The 20022-nt window shown below is 56.2% G+C and overlaps 1 protein-coding gene across 1 annotated transcript in view; it reads right to left on the bottom strand.

Moving 5' to 3' along the window:
• CELSR3 (cadherin EGF LAG seven-pass G-type receptor 3) overlaps window positions 1–19752 on the bottom strand; it is a 31732-nt gene extending 11980 nt beyond the window's left edge. The window contains 19 exon segments of the mRNA XM_040075931.1: window positions 72–281; window positions 1001–1095; window positions 3346–3447; window positions 3534–3717; window positions 4029–4149; window positions 4325–4466; window positions 4712–4880; window positions 5143–5253; window positions 5396–5581; window positions 5819–5988; window positions 6152–6277; window positions 6726–6889; window positions 7081–7238; window positions 7652–7740; window positions 8103–8218; window positions 8599–8821; window positions 10372–11004; window positions 16628–19637; window positions 19639–19752. Of these exon segments, the coding sequence (XP_039931865.1) occupies window positions 72–281; window positions 1001–1095; window positions 3346–3447; window positions 3534–3717; window positions 4029–4149; window positions 4325–4466; window positions 4712–4880; window positions 5143–5253; window positions 5396–5581; window positions 5819–5988; window positions 6152–6277; window positions 6726–6889; window positions 7081–7238; window positions 7652–7740; window positions 8103–8218; window positions 8599–8821; window positions 10372–11004; window positions 16628–19637; window positions 19639–19752 (6123 nt within the window).
• Window positions 19753–20022: the final 270 nt, after the last annotated feature.

Here is a 20022-nt window from a genome sequence, read left to right as displayed (position 1 = left end):
CCTCAGAAACACAAGGTGGCTGCTAAGAGAAGCAGCAACAGAAGCCACTCTGATTTGGGGGAAGGACTCACCTCGTTGAAGTGGGCGTCCTGTGTAGCTGTCAGGCCAAAGCCACGCTGCTGGCTCTCGAAGGCCATGAGGCGGGACAGCAGGCGGAAAGCAATGTGCACATCATTGCCAAAGTAGTGGTCCATGTGGTCTGTCACAGCCCGGAGCCGGTGGGCCAGCTTCTTGGCTTCAATTGTGTTGAGCTCAGTCTTGTTTGTCTCCAAGCCCTCTAGCTGTCAGCAGGGAGAAAAGAGAGGGTTAAACAATTCAGCAGGTTCCTTACCAGGAAACTGGGATGCTGCAGGCCCTGCTGGACACAGACATTATTTTTGAGGCCGCGGCAGAAGCCATGGACACTCGCAGTGCTGGTCACTAGAACAGGGAGAACATCTGGCAGACAATCAGCCTCCAGCAACACACCAGGATCTGCACTGGCCCAGCTAACCGAGTGCTATACTCGACAAAGGACAAGGAGATGAAAGGACAGGGCAAGGGCCTGGCAATACTTCCCTGGAAACTCTCCTGGCTTCAGTTTCAATTCAGCCAAGATGACTGTGTGAGGGTTGAATACAATTGCCTGGATATTTCAAAGGGATTTGTCCCTGACAAAATTGGAGGGCTAAAGAGGTCCCATGGAGCAGACATCCCACCAGCTTCAAACCACTCAGCTCTGCTCAGGGTTATTGATGTTCCCCTCAAACACTCTGGCACAACTCAAGGCATTTCTGAGGGGGACACAGATTAAATGAAGCCATATGAACTTAAGCTCAGACCACTGCTCCCACAGGAGGGATTTGGGGGAAGGACATGAGAACAGAAAGGCACTGAGCACTGTGACAATGGCCTCTTGTACTCCAGGCACCCCTGAAGAGCTGAATGCTTTGAATTCTGGCTGTGAGCCCTTGTTCAGAGGGCGCCTGTTCTGTCAGGGCTGCAGAGCTGAGAGGATTACCAGCACAGACAACTCCTTGAAGGCAGGTGAAGTGCAGTTGAAGAGATCTGGCTCCAGCCAGCCCTTCTCCTCATCACAGTGTCTGATGGCTGCACCTAAAACAAGGAGGAAGGGCTTGTTGAAAATTCAGCACAGGAGACATGGCTGCCTTTCTGCATCCTCCCAGCAGGGATCCTCTGCACCAGCTAATCCCAAAGAGTGGCACTGACAAGTGATGGGGAGGGTCCCTTGGGCCATCGTCCTGCTTTGCACCAGTGCAACCCATTCTACTCGATTTGTAATACCTCAGCAAGCTGCTGCCATCTCCTCCCTCCATGAGCTGGGTGCCTATGTGTGCTTTGGGACTGCATCACACCAGGTGCCATCACACAGGATTGCAAAAAGGACTGACTTGGCAGGACCCAGGCTGGAAAAGCCCAAGGGGACATGACTGTGCCCTTAGGCACATCTGACCCCAAGCTATGGAAGCCCAAGCAGCTCTAGCCATCCCCCAGCTGACAGCCTGCAATGCCTGCTGAGGTCCTGCTCTCTCTACAGGGCAAAGCCTCCCTAGGAGCACAACAGCCCTGCTGTTGGGCTGGAAAACCAGCCCCTGAGATGAGCCTCTTCAGTCAAGGGGGATGGAGGAGTGGAATGGTGGACTCCAGTGTGGAGGATCCACAGGAGCAGTGTGGGTTCAGCATCTAGTGCTAGCCCCTAGTTGGAGCCCAAGCACTTGTGTACAGCAAGAGAGTTTCCAAAACTGAATGGGATGAGATGTTAACCACCACCAAAAACGCTGCTAAAGACAACACAGAGAAAAAGATTCTCAGCTGGGTGTGTTACCACAAACACTCTGAGCAAGAAAAACCAGGCAACTCCAGTGTACCCAGCAGGACTGTGGAGCAGGTCCTCCTGGGGACAGCATCAGGGTACAGGAGCCCACCTAAGTGCCTGTGGCTGGGAGAGGGTAGCAGGGGAGGGAGAGGAAGCTTAGAGCAGACTCCAGTTGCTGCTCAAAAAAGCCCCAGGGACAAGTGCACCTCCTTCCACCACCTCCAGCTCCTAGCAGTCCTTCCAGTCACCTTTCTCGCAGCTACAAAATCACAGGGACCAGTGCCATTGCAGAAGGGAGCAGGAAGAACAAGAAGTCCCCATATTAATGGCATTCCCTTTGCACAGAACAGAGATTGACTCAAATGCAGATCTGGGCAGAATCTGACCCCCAGGTCCCTGTGCCTTCCCCTGCCAGCCAGGCAGAAGGAACAGGACCTTGTGCTGTGCCTGCCCATCAATTCCTGCTCCCATCCTACCACCCCCTACTCAAACAGTTTCCCCTTCTTCCACCACACAGCCATTCCTCTCTGGACTCACCACCCATTGTTCACCAACAGCTTTCTCCACCCAGCCTAAGCAATCAAGTGGCATCCAGGAGAGCCAGCATCCATCCCAGCTGGCAAGCAGAGCACAGACCTGCCCAGAGCCAACACCTTGCCACAGAGGGTGGCAAGGGCTGCATTCAGCTGCAGCTGGGCTTGTGCTGGTTAGCAAGCTGGGGCAGGAACACTGTGTAGGAGCGGTGAGACCAGGCAAAGCATTGGGGAGACCCTTGGCAGCTCCAGAAGCAGTGAGGAAAGTGCAGGGGTGTGCAGAGTGTCAGGCAGGGAGCAGGGAAGGAAAGCCATGTGGTGCAGCCCTTACAGCACAGGGGGAAGGAGATGGGAACAACCTTACCTGCACCCCTCAAGCCTGTGCACAGAGGGCAAGAGAACCGGGGAGAGAAGTGACAACAGTTAGGAGCTGAATCTGCCTCCTCTGGGAGCAAACAGCTAGGGAAGGACATGGTTTGTATTGCCCCCTGGGGCCTGCACTGCCCTACACTCCCAGACACCCTGCTGACACCTTTTCTGTCACTGAGGACAGCTTTGCCTCCTCCAGCTCAGGATGCTGACTCCTACCCAAAATTCACTGACAGCACACTGTGCCCTGCTTCCCTTGCAGGTCACATGGGTATGGGGCCGGTGGAGCCACAGCAAGGCACAGTGGGTGCTGTGCCAGGCCTGACCTCAGCCTCAAGCCTGGTGAACTCAAAAGCAGAAGAAGATGGGGACCAAGACTGAGGAAACAACAGAGCCCCATGGCTGGGTGATGGGTCTTACACTCCATAGCTTTTACCCAACCCCAGTTCTATGGCCAGCACCCTTCACTCTCTGCTCTTCCCCAGGCTGTGGCATTTTCTCTTTCAACCTCCTTCTCCCAAACTTCAAGCCCAGCTGAATGGTAGTGCAAGAATGGAGTGATATTGCCAAGGCTGCTACAGGACAGCCAGGCTGCCCCCTCCCCTCTCCATCACATCCTCCACTCACCCAAGGAGCCTTTGGGACACAGCACTGCAGCCGAGAAGCCAAACTTGGTCTGAGGCCACCACACACCCGCCTTCAGGCTTTTGGGGCAGCCGTCATAGAGCACTGTGGAGACACACTGGTCACAGGGCGAAGCCACTGACACCAATGCCCACGGCACCAGCTGCCCATACTCCTGTGCCCACACTCACCCTCACAGCCACTGGGCGTCACCTCGGCAAAAGGGCTGTCACAGCTGTTGCACTGACGGCCAATGACCCCGGGCCGGCAGTGGCACCCGCCAGTCTCCCTGTCACAGGAGCGCGAGGTGGAGCCCACAGGGTAGCAGTCGCAGGGCAGGCAGGTGTCACTGCCTCTGGGGCGGTAGTGGAAGTCCTGGGAGGAGATGGGGACAGTCATCAGAGAGCCCACTGGGACAGCAGCTGAGGCTGGCTGGGGAGCCCCTTGAGCCAGAGAAGGTCAAGGCTTTCCTGATTTTCAAGCACCCCACTGCCCCCATCATCACCGTGCTGGGCCAGGAAGGCTGTGCAGAGGAACTGAGCAGGGATGCAGCCCAGATTCAGGCACATAAAACAGGGCCTGGACAACCGCCAAGCCTTTGTGGGGGGACAAGGAACAGAATCAAGAACAAGCAGGGTTTCAGAGAAACCATGGTCCATGTCCCCATTGGCATAGCGGCCCCTCACCTTGCAATGGCACTGCCCGTTGGTTTTATTGCAGTCGGGGTCAAAGCCCTTGTTCACATCACAGTTACAGGGTCCACAGGTGGGATTTCCCCACCAGCCCTTTGGACACTGCTGGTCTATCCTAGAGAGAGAAATACCTTTGATATTACAACAATCAAATTCCCCAGGCCTTGTTCTGCCACCAGTCCAATTGCTCAGCAGCTCCAAGGAGGAAGGTGGCACTGAGGTTACACATCCAGGATGAGACGCCAGCATGGAGCCAGGCCCAAAGGCCATGGTCCTGCCCTGGATCTCACCTGTGCTCACAGTACTGCCCAAAGAAGTTCCCACTGCACTCGCACACGTAGCCCAGGCGTGAGCCTGGCTTGCGGCGACACACCGACTTGTTCTTGCAGGGGTTGAGGTGACACACATCGACACAGTCCCCTCCGTAGTACCCTGAGGTGTGGACAGAGACCATCATGTAAAGCAAATACCTTCTCCCTGAGAGCTGCTGGAGTACCAACAAGGGAATTCAGGGAGCTCAGGAGGGATCCTACCCTCCAGAAAAACTGATGAGTGTCTGAAAGAGTGTCAAGGCATGGACAGGAGAGCAGTCACAAGCCAGGAGGGAGTCACAGAGGGAGAGGAGAAGATAAGCAGCCACAAAGAACAGAGGAGTGGCAGGGTGCTGGAGGTCCTACCTGGCTGGCAGACACAGGAGTAGCTCTGCCACTCATCCTTGCAGATGCTGTTGGCTGGGCAGGGATTGGAGTCACAGGGGCTTGGTACACTGCAGCCAGCCTCCACCCGCAGGGCATGGTTGGGCTTGGGCAGCATGGTCCCAGTGATGCTGTCACCAAGTCGCACACCCTGCAGTGCAGGTGACAAACCCACAGTGAAGCTAGGACAGACATATGTGGCTCCTGTTCTCCTGCCTTCCACAAACCCCCAGCAGTAGCCACTCTCTATCCACTTTATTTAACACTACCCCATGGCACCTCAAAGCCTTAAATGCCCAGAGGGAGAGTAACACCAGCAGGATGGATGCTGGCAGCAGTTGTCAGACTTGTGTTTCCAACTCTCCATGTAAACAGATCCGCTGAAAAGGGAAGGCTCAGAGCAATGGACTCACCTGTATGCAGCCCCTCAGCCCATTCTGCACCTCGCCAGAACCTAGGACTCCCCCCACATGCAGGTGTTTCACCTTCAGGCCATGCAGCTCATTTCCCACAACGAGTGTGTCCTGCAGAAGAGACTAACATGAGGCATGAGGCACCAGCCCTGTCCCAGCCCTCTCAGGAAGTGCAGAGGCACAGCTCTGCCTGTGTTTGCCAAGCATTCCCCACAGTTCCTGTCCTGGTGCCAGGGTCTTAAGCAGCACCTACCTGGTAGAGCCCGAAGTCCAGGGTGAGAGTGATGACGTAGCGCGACTCTCGTCCACTGTGGACATCCCGCAACTCCAGCTGGAGGTCGTGCCATTTCCCATCACTGAGCTTCAGCTGGTCCAGGATGAGGCTGGTGCTGCGCCCTGACCCCCTGCTCACCATGAAGGAGAGCAGGCCCCCAGCCAGCTGCAGAAAGGGAACAACAATGACAGCAGTGAGCAAAAACCTCATCAACTCTGGCTGCTTCCAGCCTACCCTCCATCAAAGCATGGGGAGGAAAATCCATCCCTGCTAAATGCCTCTCCCCTCAACTACCCTCTGCTTCGGATGGAGCCAGCAGGGAGAACAAGGTCCCCATGCCCTCCTGGGGCAGACAGCAGCAGAGGCTGGGCCATGGTGCTGTGATTGAGGCCGTGGCCATACCTGGCAGAGTAGGGTGGTGTACTGGCCTGCGTAGGCCTGCAGAAGCACCCCATCTTGCTGGCGCGTCCGAAACGCCAGCCCCAGGTACCATGGCAATGAGATCTTCATGTCTGCCTTGAAGTCCCAGGTCAGGACACTGTTGCCCTGAAAATAGTGGGCATGGTGCATAGCTGGAAAGGAAAGTGGAGGTGAGGAGAAGGGAAGAGCACTTCACAGGGAGCACTAGATGCAGGGACAGCAGAGTTAGTTCATCTCACATGGACCCATTGCTCTGCTTCTGAAAAATCCCAGCACAGCCTTGCGCACTGTGCCCAGCACTGTCCACTCACTCACCATGGCGGCAGTCTTTGCCCCCAAAGCCAACAGGACAGAGGCAGGAGTAGGTCCCCCAGCTGACAGAGCAGGTGCCGCCGTTCTTGCAGGGGCTGGAGTCGCAGAACGTGTGCTTGGCATGACAACCTGGAGGTATGAAAGTCACTTGTATCAGCCTCAACCAGCTCACGTGGAAAGGGACCCCTGCCTGCTGGCCTTTTCCCTGGCTGTCAGAGGAGCAAGCCCTGCTGCTCAGTGTCTCCACACAGACTGTGCCTGCTCAGGGAAGAGGGTTAAGGCTGTTGGTGCTCCTTATGCCAGAACAAAGATACTGTAAAGCTGGACTGATGATCTAGCATCTCCCAGGGCAGCCAGCTCAGCAGGCTCTGCACTTGGGATCAGGGGACATTCCCAGAACATTAGCTGAGGTGGGCATTGGATCATTCAGGGGGACCTTGAAGGCCTTGTTCTCCAGTGAGAATCTGCTCAGCTCCAGCTGTGGTGCTGCGATGATGTTACAGCCCAGCAGCACTGCTGTGTGAGAAGGAGAAGCCATTCCCTGGGCAGGGGTTGGCAGGAGCAGAGGCACTGGTACCTGCAGCAGTTCCGTTGTTGGCAATGTAGGAGGCCAGGTCGATGCGTTTGCTGTCAATGAATAGGTCTCTCATGCATCCCACAAAGTCCCGGTGAGTGACGGGGAAGTTTTCTGGCAGGTTGGGGACCCCTCCAAGGAGCAAGGGACCTGTGAGGTCCAGGGACCTGCAGGATCAGAAGCCCAGGGCTTTAAGAGGTACAGTGACCTCACACTAGCCCAGCTAGTTCCCCCAGTGCCTACAGGGCTGGGAAGCAGACATCCTCAGGGATAGGAACACACAGCCAAGGTCTGGATGTGAAGGCCTGGCTCCTCAGGGGACCACCTCTCCTCACCACAGCAGTTCCAAGGAACTCACTTTTTCGAGCTGGTCTGCACACCTTCTGCAGCACAGGAGTAGTTTCCAATCTCGCTGCCAAACTGCAGGGCCACTGAAGCATCACATTCATCTATTGTCAAGATGGCCACCTTGTCCTTGGAGGGGCCCTGCACCACCCCTAGGGTGCTGACCTTGGGCTGAAAGCAAATGAAGTGTGTCAACAGCACACATGCCCCAGAGCCAAGCACCCAAGGGTTCACACAACAGCAAGGGAAGGCCTGAGCATGGCCCAGGCTCAGCTGTGCTCCTGGAGGTGTGAGCAATGCAGGAGGGAAACCTACAGCTGAGCCCAGCAAGCAGCACCAGGCAGGGACATGGGCAAGGACACTGCATGGAGCACATTCCTGCAGCCTCCAAGTGAGGTCCTGAGAGTCAGTCTGTCCCTGTACCCAGCTCTACCCATTGCATCCAACCCTAAGGGCTGAGAACCTCCTCTACCTTCTCTCCAGAGCCCCTGCCCTGGGACAGAGCCAGAGAACAGGAGAGCCAGAGTCGCTTACTTGCGGCAAGAGAGAGCCATGAGCGTTGGGGACAGCTGGGGCACACGTACCTTGTTGTAGTAGCGGAGCTGCAGTGTGTGCCACTGCCCATCACTCACACCCCCTGGCAGGTAGGGGCTCACTACTGTGCTGGACTCTCCTGAGGAGACAGGGATGATGGCAGGCTGAGGGAAGCCAGACAGCCTTCAGACGTTCCCACCCTTCCTAAGGCACCAAATCCACTTGTGAAGCTCATAGTGACACAACAGGACAGAACAGCAGCAGAGACAGCAAAAGGGTTTGTCCTGGTTTGTACTCACAAACTGCACTCTTAAGCCCAGGGAGAGTCTTGATACACACAACTTGTCCCCTGCACTGTCCACTGATGCTCACCAACACTTCTTAACCCTGCTTCCCTTAGCACAGGTTCCATCCAGGGCAGCACTCTTCTCTCCCCACTCAGCACAGGCCTTCTCACAGCTCCCATGACACCTATCCCACAAGAGAGAGGGTGAAGTGTACCTGTGGAGTATTTCAGCTGGACCTGCCCCTGGATGATCTCCACAGCCAGGAAGTCGTGTCTCTCATTCAAACGCCCATTGTAAAGCAGGAGGCCGCTGGGCTCCACAGTGCTGAACCTGGAGCAGGGTAGGAAGAACGAGGGCAGGGTGTGTGCAAGGAGCACGTGGAGACCCCCTTTCTCCCGTGGCATGCACGAGCATCCCAGCACAGGGACACTAAGACCTGAGCACAGGGGCCTGGCATGGAGGCAGAGAGCTGGCAGCAGCAAAGAACAGAGGCACTGCAGGAAGGAATAAGCTGATGCCAGTGCAGATTCAGAGCCCTTTGGCTAAAGGTGCCAGGGCAGCCCCATAGGGAAGTAAAGCCAGTAACACAGGGGTCTGGAGGGCATCAGGCAGTTCTTGGACTGGCTCAGTGTCCTATGCATAAGAGCTACCAGAGCAGGGCCAGGTGAACCAAGGATGCTGGTGTGCAGTGGAGGAAAGAGAGAACTCACGAGAGGGCAAGGGTGAGGTGGAAGCGCTGGCGCAGACCCCGGAACATGATGAAGGATCGTGGTGGGAAGGAGCGTGTGGACACCTCGCAGAAGGGCATCTCAAAGCCGCCCGCTGGGCACTGGCAGCGGAAGCCGCCGTCGGCATCGTTGGTGCAGGTGCCACCGTTGCGGCACATGCCGGGCACACACTGCCCTGCGCGGCTGTCCACTTCACAGTTCTCGCCTGCAGAAGCAAGGCCAAGGGCTTGGGATGCATACACAGCAGCCACCCATGTGCTCTTTGTCTTGGGAATGCAGACCTCAGCCTGGATTCAGGACAGGGCAGCTGAGGAGAAGGAGTCTGTGGAGCAGCTGAGGGCCAGTGAAGGATACAACACCCAAGTGTTACCCAAGTGTTCCCCACAGTAGCCAGTGAGCTAGCAACCACTGCCAGCCTGGCACAAGCCACTGATGTGATGCCAGGTCCGAATGAAAGGGCAACTTTGGATCCAGTATAGCATGGGAATGTGACAGGAGGACACTGGGCTGCAAGTCCTAAGAATGGAGAAGCAAGCCATGGAAGTCCTGGTAATGATGAGAGTGCCTCCTTGGGTCCTGCCCTCACACAAACCTGGGATAGGCATCTTAGTCCTGTCTCTGGGGTGGGGGGACAGCCCAATGCCACTGAGCTCTTGTTAATAGCTGTAGAACTATCACCCATGGCACCGGGAGCTTCCAAACACTGCATGCAAGTGGGAGCAACACAGGGAACAACAAATACCCTGGCACCTTGCTAGCAGGGGTAACAGGATGCCACTCATGCCACCCTAACAGTGTAGTCCAGGGCATATGTCAGCCCATTTTCCCATGCTAGCTATCCCCACAGAACTCAAGGAATCACTCAGCTGAAGTCCTACATCCAGGCCCTGCTCCCATTACTTGCTCTGTGATATACAAGGAGGATGAGGAGACAGCATGAAGTGACAGGCAAATGAGCTCATTAACCCTTCTGCTAATGGTTGTTCATGCTTCAAATGCCGGAGGTTAATTACCACTGACTCTGCTTATCTCACCAGGAGCCACCTACAGAAGAGCTCCAGGCAGCCATCTGCTGCCATGCTCCCTCCAGGCAGCAAGAGCAAGGCAGGGGATCCCTCCTCAATAGCCTGAGGCCACCTCCCCTCATCCCCCAGTTGCCAGTTCTCCACAGCCTGTTGGGAACTTGCGGCAACAAGACACTGACTGGACTGTGAATTCCCCTGCCAGCCCCCCCAGCTAGGACCAGATTTGCCTGGATCAGATCCTGCCTGGTGGGGCACCTAGGCCCAGTCTCCCCTCCTTCTGTTCTGGGTGGGTTGCAGCTTAGCCACTGCACATGGGGCCAGTGTGGCTCCACACCTCTGCCCGACCAGATGAAGACTGGCACAGCCGGAAACCAGCAGACGGTCCCAGAGCCCATCACCCTCCTAGCATGGCGCACAGCTGAGAAACCTCCAGTACCCCAGCTTAGCATAGTCTAGCTTAGTCCTCCTCCTCTGTGAGAAAGGGTGGAAAGCGATGGCCAGGGTCCCCAAGAGTCCTCCATGCCAACTCCTTACAAGACAGATTTCTATGGCAACCTCAGCCCTGCACATGCAGCACCATGGAAACACAGAGCTGGGAGCAGAGCTGGACCGCTGCAGGCACTGAGGCCCTGATACCCACTGCCCTGGTGGGAAAAGCACCTGCCATGGTTACAGCAATGCCAAGGGCCCCACCTAGCCCTCCCCTCAGGGCCCCAGCCCCAGCACTCACCGCTGAAGTGCTGGCGGCAAACGCAGGTGTATCCCCCCTCCTTGCGGGTGCAGATCCCCCCATTCAGGCAGGGGTTGGAGTAGCACAGGTTAATCTCCATCTCACAGTAGTCCCCAGTGAAGCCCTGGGGACAGCGGCACCGTAGGCCAGTGATGGGGTGGATGGGCCGAAAGAGGGTGGAGTGAGAGGCAATGAAGGGGGCAGAGCTGTCGAATTTGAGGACCGAGATGCACTTCATGTAGTTCTGGCAGGGCTCCCGCAGGCACACGTTGTCGTCGAAGGGCAGCACCTCCAGCATGGAGGTGCCTGTCAGCACCATGCGCTTCATGTACAGCTGCTCCTGCAGTTCCTCTGAGCTGAAGTAGCGCCCGCCCCATGGTGCCAGGGCTGAGAAACTAACATTGAGTACCATGCCACCCACGTCTGTGTCATTCTGGATGTTGAAGATGAAGATGTCCTCCTTGGGTGTTGCAAGCACAGTGGCCACGCCTTCCAGAAAGGCGGACAGCAGCGGGGAGAGGAACTGCTCCTGCCACATGTTCTCCAGACGCACTGTAATGCTGTTGGCCAGCATGTCCTCCGTGATGATGATGACCCGCAGGACACACTGAGCTGTCACGCTGTGGATCCCATCTGTTGGAGAGAACAGGAACACGCTGCAGGTCTTTGCCTGCTTGGAGGCTGCTTGGAGGGCCTCCTCCCTCCCAGCCCAGGGCAGAGCCCCGCACCCCAGTGTGGCCCCCAACAGGTTAAGGAAGCTTGTAGCCACAGTCCCAAAGGCTAGCAGGGGGCCACTTGGGATGGAGGGGAAGTGGCCCGTGTGGCTGCACCTTCTACCCCCCATCAGGCTCTCCACTGAAAGAACTCTCAGATTTTCTCCTTGTTCTGGATCTCAGCAGCAAACAGCTCTCAGGAACAACGGTGCTCAGGAACAGAAGGACGTCCCAGCAGGAGGTTTGGCAAACACAGGAGCTGATGCCAGGGCCTGGGGTGTTTTGCTTCCCTGCTGTGCCCTGTGTGCCTTCCCCATGCTGCCTTTTCCTATGCTCTCCTCCTGCCATTTCCTTCCTCTCTCCTCCAGGCTCTCCCAAGCTTTTGTGTTGGTCTCCCTGCTTCCCTCCTTCTCACCATCTGCTCTGCATCTCTTCCTCTCTTAGGCCATCTCAGGTTTGTTTAATTCTCTTTAATCTCTATTTTCCTTGGAAACAAACTCATTCCCTTTGGGATCCCACACCACATGAGCAATCTCCAAGCAGGAGCAGAGGAGAACACAGGGACACTTGGAAGGAGTATGCCTGCCCGCTCTCTCCCAGATCTTGGCCAGCAGCAGCAGCTCACCCACCGCACATCGGGTGCACTCCCGGCCAGAGGCTCAGGCTGTAAGAGGCACAGGCAACACAGCACAGCCCAAATGGGCAATGGTGCAGCTTCCAGCCTAGCAGATCTGTGATCATGGGTCCCTGCCTCACCCCACCTACCCAACTCCCAGAAACCAAATGGATCCTAATACCCCAGGATACTCCATCTGCTAGCAGCTTTGGCCAGGGCAACCAGTTGGGAGAAGCCTGTCTGATGCCCCCCAGGAGGATGCCTCCAATCACCTGGTCCTCTCCTTCTGGGCCTCTAGAATAGGCTCCAGCAGGCAGACCCAGACTTCAGCCTGGTAAGGCAAGACTGTGCCAACCTTGGCGGCCCCAGAAATGCTCAATGGGGCTCATCAAGGACCTTACTCCATCTTCCAGCCCACTGCTCTAACCCCAATGCTGGTGCCCCATGGGCACGAGCAGCACACAGCTGTCATCTCTTGTTCCCATCTCCCACCCCACATTCACCTGAGAGCCTCAAACCCATATATTTCCTTGGAAAACTGGCTCTCCATCATCATACCAAGACAATAGTTACATCAGCACATCTCAGCAGTGACTCCCATGACTAATCCTGGATCCCAAGCCTTGCTGTAACCTCTCCTATGTGCTTCACCTCCTCCAACCCAGTGCAAGGAGGCACGAGAAGCACCAGGATTCCTGTCACCCTAGTCAGCCCCATCCCTGATGAGGATCAGGTGCGCAAATGCCAGCCACTCATCTCTCATCCATACCTCAGCTCCAAGCCTTCACATACAAAGCTGCCTTTACTGCTCTTCTCTTCCCATGACTGCTGTGCTGCAAAGTCTTTTGATTTCCCTTAGCCCTGTTTGATGTTTGCAGTGCACGAAGATTTACAAATAGAAACATCTCCGTTTCTTCCACCTCTCTCTTCTACTCCTCAGAAGGTGAAAGCTTTCTAGTGACCCTGCAAATTCCTGCACAACCAGCAGCCTGTGCACCAGGGCTGGTGCTCTGGAGATAAGGCTGGCTCCAGGCTGGGGGAGCAGCATGCCAGTATAGTCACCCAGGAGCTAATCTCCTGGAGGAAAGGGGGGTTGCTTCTCTCTGAAGTCAAACTGCTCCCACCCCATATGGAAGCACAGTGAGGAAGTACCCCTCTGTGTGACACCCTGCCTGCTCTGGCACAGAGGGCAGCATGAGCAGCAGCAACTAAACAGCTCCATTCAGCATCTGGTTGGACATGCCATCTGTCTAACCCCAGGGCAAGGAACTGGCATCATCACCTGCATTCACCAAGGCACATTCTCTCTGCAAGAGGCTCATGGGGTACTGAGACCCCCCCAGACCTTGGGAGGGAGGAGTGTGAGGAAAGCCACAAGTCATACTTGGCATAAGATGCTCCTCAAGCCACCATCAGCTTGGCAGCTCTCCCTGAGGAACCACCTGGTGAGACAGTATCCCAGGATACCACCACTTTGACACCAGCTCTCTTCTCAGCATAAAGCTGGGTCCTCTCCTCTCCTCTCCTCTCCTCTCCTCTCCTCTCCTCTCCTCTCCTCTCCTCTCCTCTCCTCTCCTCTCCTCTCCTCTCCTCTCCTCTCCTCTCCTCTCCTCTCCTCTCCTCTCCTCTCCTCTCCTCTCAAGGAAAGCATGAGCTCCACAGGAGCCCAGCTCCCTCCCCTCTCCTCTCCAGCTCATAGCTCACCCAGCAGCCACAAGGCCTGAGGGCAGCTCTTGCTCTCCCCAGGGGCTGCTCAGTCTCCATCAGATATCTGCCTAATTTATGGCTGTTATTTGGCCTTGGATGACATGATGCTGAGGATATTCTGGGACAGCCTGGAGGCCAGTAATGTCATAGGAGCAAGGAGCCTGTGCCTGGGGAAGAAACTGAGTTGAGGGGAACCTTATGCCTTTGGTGATGCCCAGCCCACAGCAGGAAAGCCAAGCATCCCTTTCCTAGTTCCCCATAGCAATGTGGAGCCAGGCCTAGCCCCACAGCCTTCCCCTCCTCTAACACTGTCCCACCTTGGCATCACAACCAAGGCTGCCTCCTCCCTCCATGCAGAGGGAAGCAGATGGTTAAGAGAATGACCCACTGCAAATGGGGAAAGGAAAAAAATAAAGCTACCGGAAGAAAGCCGAAAGCTGGCTAGAGGCACTGACCCCTCACGGGAGGCATTTTAATCACGAAAGCTCAGCCTTTCTGATTAAATCCTGTGGCTAGAGAGCTGGTGCCTGGTGAATATTCATGCAGCAGAGTGAGGAGTCCTAGAAACACAGCTACAGGGAACGGAGCAAGGGGAAGGGACAAGGGACTCTAACCCTTGTGCTGGACAGCATTGGGCCATGGTGTTTACAATTCCAAGACTGACAATTACCACCTTCAAAAGCAACAAAGCTAAAGAAGAGCTCTATGTCTTCTGAGCTGTAGCAAGTGTCCAAGAGACCAAAAGCCACTATTCCGACTGCAGTGGCTACCCAGAGACAGCAAGAGTGCTCTGGGGAAAGACAGGGTGACTTTCATGTTTGCAGGTGAGGAACAGTAATACATTTCCAGAGAGAAGTCAGGAAAAGAGACAGGTGTCGGTACAGTGAACATTCCTCACCACTGCTGAAGGGCTTTGGCAGACCTCTCAACATTTTTAAAACACTTTACCCGTTAAGAGATCATGAAAGTAAATCAGGCTCCCATCACCCAGCACAAAAGATGAATGTCCTTCTCCCACAGCTGAGCCTCCACACTTGCCATCAAACCCACAGAAACCAGTCTGAAATGGTTTAAAGTCAACATGATGTCAGTCTCTTACACTGCCCCAATTTCACAGTGCTGCTGGCCATAGACAGCCCCTCCATCCCACTGTCCTGCATTCTCAGCAGCCCAAGAGCAAATTTTAGCAGCCAGAGGTGTCCACACACCTATAAGAAGCTGAGGCCAGTTTTGAGGCAATCAGCCCCACTGGAAAGGCACTGGTTTGTGATGGCCTAAGTCTTCTGCCTCTTACAAGGGGATGAGCTAAGAATACACACAGCTCACAGGCACGCAAAACGGCCCCTTGCCCTTTGTTTTAGGGGGATTCAGCCTCCCTCAAATGCACCATAAAGGCAGGGAAGCCACTCCCTCCTAGGATGTTGACCCTTGGGGCACCCACACAGGAGCTACTGCAGCCTTGTGGCAGCAGGAAAGTGCTCTGTCACGGCACAGTGTCTGGGGCAGACAATGCAGCTGGGTCTGAACGTCCTGGCTGCCAGCTCCGCAAACTCATCCTCTCTCTGCACACAGCGACAGCATGGGGCTGGTGGAGCTGCCAGCTGGGCAGGGGGTTTCCAACAACAAAGACTGAAAAACCAAACAAGACTTCCACCTCCACAGCCAACATAAAAGCTAACAAAAGATTCATTTTCCAGCATCTCACTTCCCTCACCAGAACAGCTCTTCCCCTTCCATCTTCTCCCCTCCTTCACAAGCACACCTCTCCCATTCTCCCTTTCCGCTGGGAGATGACGACATTCTAATTGCAAGGGCCCCCTTGCCACAAGGCGGCTTGATACAGGACTTCAGGATGTGATTTCTGCCTTTGTGCAGGGTTAAGTGTGTGAGGAAACACACTTAGTGAGGGCTTGCATAAACATACCCAGTATGTTTTTTCAGCAGAAGCTGAAAAGGCCAAAACCACCCCCACCTCCAGCAATGGGCATGTGTTTGCCTGCAGCTGCTCTCGGCCAACCCTGCAGCTACAACTAGCCCCCACAGAGCCCCAACCCACTGCCAGGCTGGTGCTGCTCATGTACAGATCTCCTTTTAAAGCCCTCACTCCATCTTTTGAAAGAGATCCTCCTCTCACAGAATAAAGCAGATCAAAAGAGCTGAAAGGGAAGGCAGCTGGTAGCTGGTGGTCAGCAGAGCATCACAATTTAGAGTACAGCTCCCCAGGAACTCTTGGCAATTCACTGCTTGACCCCTCTAGAGAGGGCTCTTGCCCTCCCTCCCACAGCCACATGGTTCAGCAATGGACAGATGCCTCCATTTCAGATCATGCATCCACCAGCTAAGAAAGGCTAGTGGTGAAGGCAAAGCTCAGGCTCTGGAAGCTCCAGGTCCAAACCCTGGTTGCTTACAGGCAAGTCATTAGGTCTGTCTTTGTCCTGTCCTCAGCTGGGCTAGATGGCACCCCAACACCTCACAAAGCCACCCCTAGCTACAGCTAGCATCTGCATTTGGATACTCCAACAACACACACCATGCAAGAGTTCCAGGTGCTGCACACAGATTTGTCACAGCTGTCCCCTGCAACACTTAGTTGGCTGCAGAAAGGTGGTCTAGGCTTTAGAAGCCACCCTGCAAAGCAAGTGTTGGCAGGTGCCACAGCCAGAATCCGGACTGAATTGTTTGCTACCAGCAGATAGATGTTTGGGTGTTTTAAGAGGGCTCCTTCTGCACTGAGCTCAATCCTTCCTTCCTGTGCAGAGCCAGGGAAGTACTCAGTCCCAGCAGAGAGAAGAGCCACCTGGGCTTGGGAACAAAACAGTGTACCAGTCCCTGGGCCAGCAGCCTGGCCATCCTGGGATTCGCCTCCTTCCTGGGCCAGCACCCTATGGCACACAACACAGTCTGGCTGGCCACAGCACCTCCAAAGGTACCTCACTAGCAGCCGGAAGTGATCTCACAGCTCTGTAATGATGCTTTGTTCTTGCAGGCCATTTCCAGCCATAGTCCCTTTAAAGAGCACTGCTCAACAGCCTTTCTCCCATGCCACCCCTCCACCCATCACACCACTCCAGTAGTATTCTCTGACTGGAATAGACTCCCAATCCAAATCTGGTTACCAGTCCCCAACCCAATCCCCAGTGAGCAATGGATTTCCCCAGAGGGACCTTGCAGAGCCTCACAAAGGTAATGTACTGAAGATTTAATGATTTTCACCCCCTACCTGTGACAGTCACCAGCATGGAGGCCACAAGCGGACGGTTGTTGTCCAGCTTACGGCTCAGCCTCAGCTCCCCGCTGGATTGATTTACAATCAACAAGTGTAGTTCATTTCCCCGCTCAAAAGAGTAGAAGAGGCGGTCAGATGCATCTGGGTCATATGCTGGGACCTTCCCTATGACCCCTGAGGGGAAGGTGTTTGACTTATTGGACACGTAGTTATTGAACAGGATTTGGAAGTTCTTCAGAACAGGGCTGTTGTCATTCTGGTCAATGAGTTTGATGTGGACTGTAGCTCTGCTGACCAGAGGGGCAGAGGTGGCCTGCACTACAATCACATATTCAGATTTTGTCTCATAATCCAAATCTATCAAGGCTGTGAGCTCCCCAGAAAAGATGTCCATCTGGAATATCTCAGGGATGTTGCCTTCCACAATTTGGTACATGATCTGGGCATTGGGTCCCTCATCCGGGTCAACAGCTGTGATCTGGGCCACCACAGAGCCTACGATGCTGTTCTCCTTAACCAAGACCTCAAACTCTTCAGCAGGAAAGACAGGGGCATTGTCATTCACATCCTGAATGATAACCTGAATGTGGACAGGAGTTCGCTGAGGAGGGATGCCCCTGTCCACAGCGTAGGCAGTCAGTTCATACACAGGAATGTTCTCGCGGTCCAGCCTGCGCACAGTGCGAATGATCCCCGAGGTGGGCTCTATGGTGAAGTCCCCATCCCCATCCTCCCCATTCTGGAAGGTGTACTGCACTCGCCCATTGGTGTGGGCATCCCGGTCGGTGGCAGAGATCTGGAGCACGCTGGTGAAAGGAGGTGCGTCCTCGGAGATCATGCCCTGGTAATGAGGGCTGACAAACTGGGGGGCATTGTCATTAACATCATTCACCATGATTTCAACATATGTGGTGTCCGCCTTCTGGGGGATCCCATTGTCCTTGGCAGTGATAGCCAATGTATATGTGACCTGGTCCTCATAGTCCAGTTCAGCCTGGAGAGTGATGGCCCCAGAGTCTGGATTAATACGAAACTGAGGGACATTGTCTTCCAGGTAGTACGTGATACGAGCATTTTCTCCCACATCATCATCCATGGCACTGATCACCACCACAGTGCTGCCCACAGGCCGGTCCTCATTGATGCTCACAGAGTAGTGGGCACTCTGGAACACAGGCCGGTGTGTGTTGGCATCAGTAATGTTGATGTGAACGTGGCAGTTGTCACGCAGGGTGCGATCAGAGGCTGTCACGGTGAGCACATAGCGCCTCTCCTGCTTGTAGTCCAGTGGCAGAGACAGAGTGATAAGCCCCAGCCCACCTTGCGTGCTGATAGAGAAGCGGTTCCGTGTGTTACCTCCTGTGATCTGGTATGTGATGGCACTGTTCACATCCCGGTCAACTGCTGTGACGCTGAGGACGCTGGTCCCCACGGCTGCATCCTCATTCAGGCGGATGAAGTATTCCTTCTGGGTGAACTCAGGACGGTTGTCATTGACATCCATGACAGTAATGGTGACGCTGGCCGAGGCAGATAAAGATGGAGAGCCATGGTCACGAGCCTCTACCCCAAAAAAATAGTGCTCAACCAATTCCCGGTCCAAGGGCCCACTGACTGTGATCCACCCCGTGGCACTGTTCACCACAAAGGGTGTGTCAGCTGAGACCCCTGTTAGTTTGTACTCCAGGCGTGAGTTCTCACCGTAGTCTGCATCCACGGCCTGGATGTGGATGACAGAATGGCCAAAGGGAGCATTCTCCAGGACAGAGATTTGAAAAGGGGTGCTGACAAAAATGGGGGCATGGTCATTGATGTCCACCACCTGGATACTCGCCATGCCAGTGTTGTTAGAAAGGGGAGGACGCCCGGCATCCTGAGCCCGAATCCTCAGGGTGTACTCCCGCTCCACCTCAAAATCCAGGGGGGCCACCACCTGTATTTCCCCAGTGACACTGTCAATAGAGAACTGACCACGACTGTTCCCACTGATGATGTTATAGTGCACCAGCGCATTGTTGTCCTTGTCAAGGTCCGTGGCGGTGACCCGCAGGATCTCGGTGTGGGGCCGTATGTCCTCCCTCACTTGGACAATGTAGCGCTTCTCGCTGAACTGAGGAATGTTGTCATTCTCATCAAGGACCGTGATGTAGACCTTGACAGTGGCAGAGCGGGGCCCTGGCTCCCTGCCCTGGTCGTTGGCTTCCACCACCAGGGAGTACTTCTCCATCTTCTCCCTGTCCACTGGCCCACTGGTGGTGATGAGGCCGGAGCGGGGATCAATCTCAAAGACATCGTAGGCAGCCTGTTCATTGACAAAGCGGTAGCGGATGTTGGCATTGGGCAGGGAGTCGACATCCGTGGCCCGTAGCTGCAGAATGGGGTATCCCTCCTCAACGTTCTCCCGGATAGTCTCCCGGTACTCGCCCTGCTCGAAGACGGGGTCGTGGTCATTGCGGTCAGCCACAGTGATGGCCACCATGGTAGTGGCAGAGAGCCGTGGTGCCCCGTGGTCCGTGGCCGTCACTCGGAAGTAGTGCAGGTCCATGCTCTCGCGGTCCAGGGCCTGGGTGGTGGATATGAGCCCAGCCCGCGGGTCGATGCTGAACAGATCCCGCGAGCGGCTGTTCATCAGCGCGTCCATGGAATACACCAGCCGCCCCGCCTCGCCCCCGTCGGGGTCCTGGGCCGCCACGGCCACCACCGTCGTCCCCGCCGGCTGGTTCTCTGCCACTTCTGCCTGGTAGTTGTACTGGGGGAACAGCGGGTGGCGGTTCGGGGCTGCGCGCCGGCCCCGCCGCCCCGGGGTCGGCGCCGGGACCAAGGGCAGCGGGCGCGGCTGGGCGGCGCGAGGCGGGCAGCGCGGCGGGGACCGGCGGCGCGGCGCCGGGAGCAGCCCCGGGGGCACGGCCGCCGCCCGGCACGGCACGGCGGCGAGACAGCCCCAGCGGGCCGGCGGCCCCCAGCCTGCCGGCGGCGGCGGCGCGGTGGCCCCCCAGCTCGGAGGGGAACAAAGGCAGCAGCAGGAGCGGTAGCAGCACCAGCAGAAGCGGCGGCGGCTCCTGGTGGCGGCGGCAGTAGGAGCGGCTCGGGACGGCCACCGGCTCCTCTGCCGCCGCCATGGTGCCTTGGCGGCCGCCGCCCGGCCCGAGCGCACGGCGGTGGGCTCGGCGCTGCCCCGCTCGCGCCGGCGATGGCCGCCCCCTGCCCCGCCGCCGCTGCTGCCGGGGGTGGTAGCGGCTCCTCCCGCAGCCCCAACATGGCTCCCGCCGCCCCGCCCCGCCGCGTCGCCGCCCGCCCTACGCCGCCATCTTGAGAGCGGGCGAGCGGGCTGTGGTGGGTGCTTCGTGTCGGGGGGGACTCCGGGCTCTCTGTGGAACACGCGTCCCCCG

Source organism: Hirundo rustica, chromosome 12 (assembly GCF_015227805.2).
Source record: "Hirundo rustica isolate bHirRus1 chromosome 12, bHirRus1.pri.v3, whole genome shotgun sequence".
In the NCBI taxonomy this organism is placed as follows: domain Eukaryota; kingdom Metazoa; phylum Chordata; class Aves; order Passeriformes; family Hirundinidae; genus Hirundo; species Hirundo rustica.
The sequence above is the reverse complement of the archived record's forward strand: the minus strand, read 5'-3'. Positions and strand labels throughout refer to the sequence as shown.